The 1844-nt window shown below is 33.5% G+C and overlaps 1 protein-coding gene across 1 annotated transcript in view; it reads left to right on the top strand.

Moving 5' to 3' along the window:
- Nucleotides 1-1450: 1450 nt before the first annotated feature.
- Nucleotides 1451-1844, top strand: part of RASEF (RAS and EF-hand domain containing) — a 92515-nt gene continuing 92121 nt past the window's right edge. Inside the window, exon 1 of the mRNA XM_008566003.1 lies at nt 1451-1538. Coding sequence (XP_008564225.1) covers nt 1451-1538 — 88 coding nt within the window. The remainder of the gene's footprint in view (nt 1539-1844) is intronic.

Below are 1844 nucleotides of genomic sequence, written 5' to 3'. Positions count from 1 at the left end.
GGATAAACCAAGTTTTTATGATATTTCCAATAACAGAAAGTATGTCAGTTTCTTTGTAATTTGAAATTCATTAAAATACTCATAAAAAAATTTGGAAAAGCTTAAAATGAAATGCTTTTTAGTAAGATAGGGAAAGAAAAACATTCCATGAGTTATCAGAGCTGAAGTTACCATTTCAGGTTTCCCATACTTCAGGAATTAGTTGATTAATCCTAGCCTGCTGTGTGAAATGTGAGCTTTTTGAGTGAAATATGGGAATTTTTGTAATGAATCTTTTGTGAAACAGGGGAATCCATAGGACAAATACTTCTATATGATGCCCTGGACCTTTTTAGATTTCAAAACAAACAAAATAATGGAACAGTTTGAAGAGGTTTGTTTGCTAATTGTAAATGTCTTTTAAAAAATTAAGTAATAATTTGTTTTTTGCTGAAAACATGAGAGTTTGAAAATCATAAGGAAATCTATGTTGTTTTAAACATCGTCTCTAAAGGCATGGCGTTCTCAACAAGTGTGTTGCTGGGGAAAGAATTCTGTCTTCTACTGTCTCATTTTATGGTGCAAATGTGACAATACTTTTCCTTTTTCTTTTCTTTTTCTTTTTAGCTACCTCTCCGTTTTATCCACCCATCGTGAGTGACAATAAAGACTTGCAAATTAAGGAATACATGTGATCGTTAGAGATCCTGATTCTGTATTTCTAACTACTACATTAGTGAAAAATTAGTGTCCTAATTCACTGTTACCCTGAGACTCTAGGGTATTGGTGAAAAGAGACTTATTTGAACATCTCATCCTTTGAATACTGAATCTATAATGCTTTCCAGAGGAATAGGAACGGTTTTAGAATTTTATAGACCTTTTTCTGACTGGTATATTTTGTCTTGTTTTGTACTTCTGGGAACAGGAACTTTAATATTTTTTCAGTATAAAAAAACAGATTAATATTTTAATACCTCCTCATATTACAGAATTGGGAACTACCTTATGTCATATAGAAATATGTGCTTCTCTGTCATTTTGGATGAGCATAAATGTGTCTCTGATCTAACAATGCACACATTGCATCCCCTGGAGCTAAAAGTCATTTTTGAGTGTTTGAGATCAAGTTCATAGGCTTCCCTAGGAAGAAATCAATTGTGGTCTTGGAACATGATCTGTCTGTTAGAATATAAGCTTGGGAAAAAGCTGAGTGTGTCCTAAGCAACTGTAAAATAATTGGTAAATTAATAACAAAGAAATGTTGACATAATTATCATTCTCGTAGTACCAACATTAAAATGAACATAACTGCCTAACAGTTGTTTATAATTATTTATAATTTATAAATCCTGCTTACTTTCAAAAAGGCTTTGAGATTCTTTATAGTTAAAAATACACATGCAGCTGAGCAATGCAAAATTATACTAAAAAAATGCTTGATCAGAAACCAACTAGACAGTGAGTGGAAATGGAGCTGAGGTCAAGCCGAGTAGGCCAGTTTAACGTGGTAAATCTGTACAGGCTGCAGCAGACTGTCGGCTGGAATCTGCTGGAAGGTAAGGCTCAGTGGGAGACAAAGTGAACACCATGTTCTTTTGCCTTCTGAAAAGAGGCCTGACAGTTCTTCACAAATGCAAAACTAATGCATTCCAGGAAGAGTTTATCATAGGACCCTTCTACAACACTGAGAAACTGGAAAGTGTAATCAGGCAAAACTGCACAAGATTCTGCAGATGCTGGTCGGTTCATATTTTCTTATCTAAAAAATGTTAAATATATTACCATTAATAGAATTCCCAGTCTTCCTTCATTTACCAGCATTCCCTTGTAATGACTTTACTTCTTTTTTTTTTTTTTTTTTT

This window comes from Galeopterus variegatus, unplaced genomic scaffold (genome assembly GCF_000696425.1).
Source record: "Galeopterus variegatus unplaced genomic scaffold, G_variegatus-3.0.2 Scaffold217, whole genome shotgun sequence".
In the NCBI taxonomy this organism is placed as follows: Eukaryota; Metazoa; Chordata; class Mammalia; order Dermoptera; family Cynocephalidae; genus Galeopterus; species Galeopterus variegatus.
This window is presented reverse-complemented; position numbering and strand designations above follow the sequence as displayed.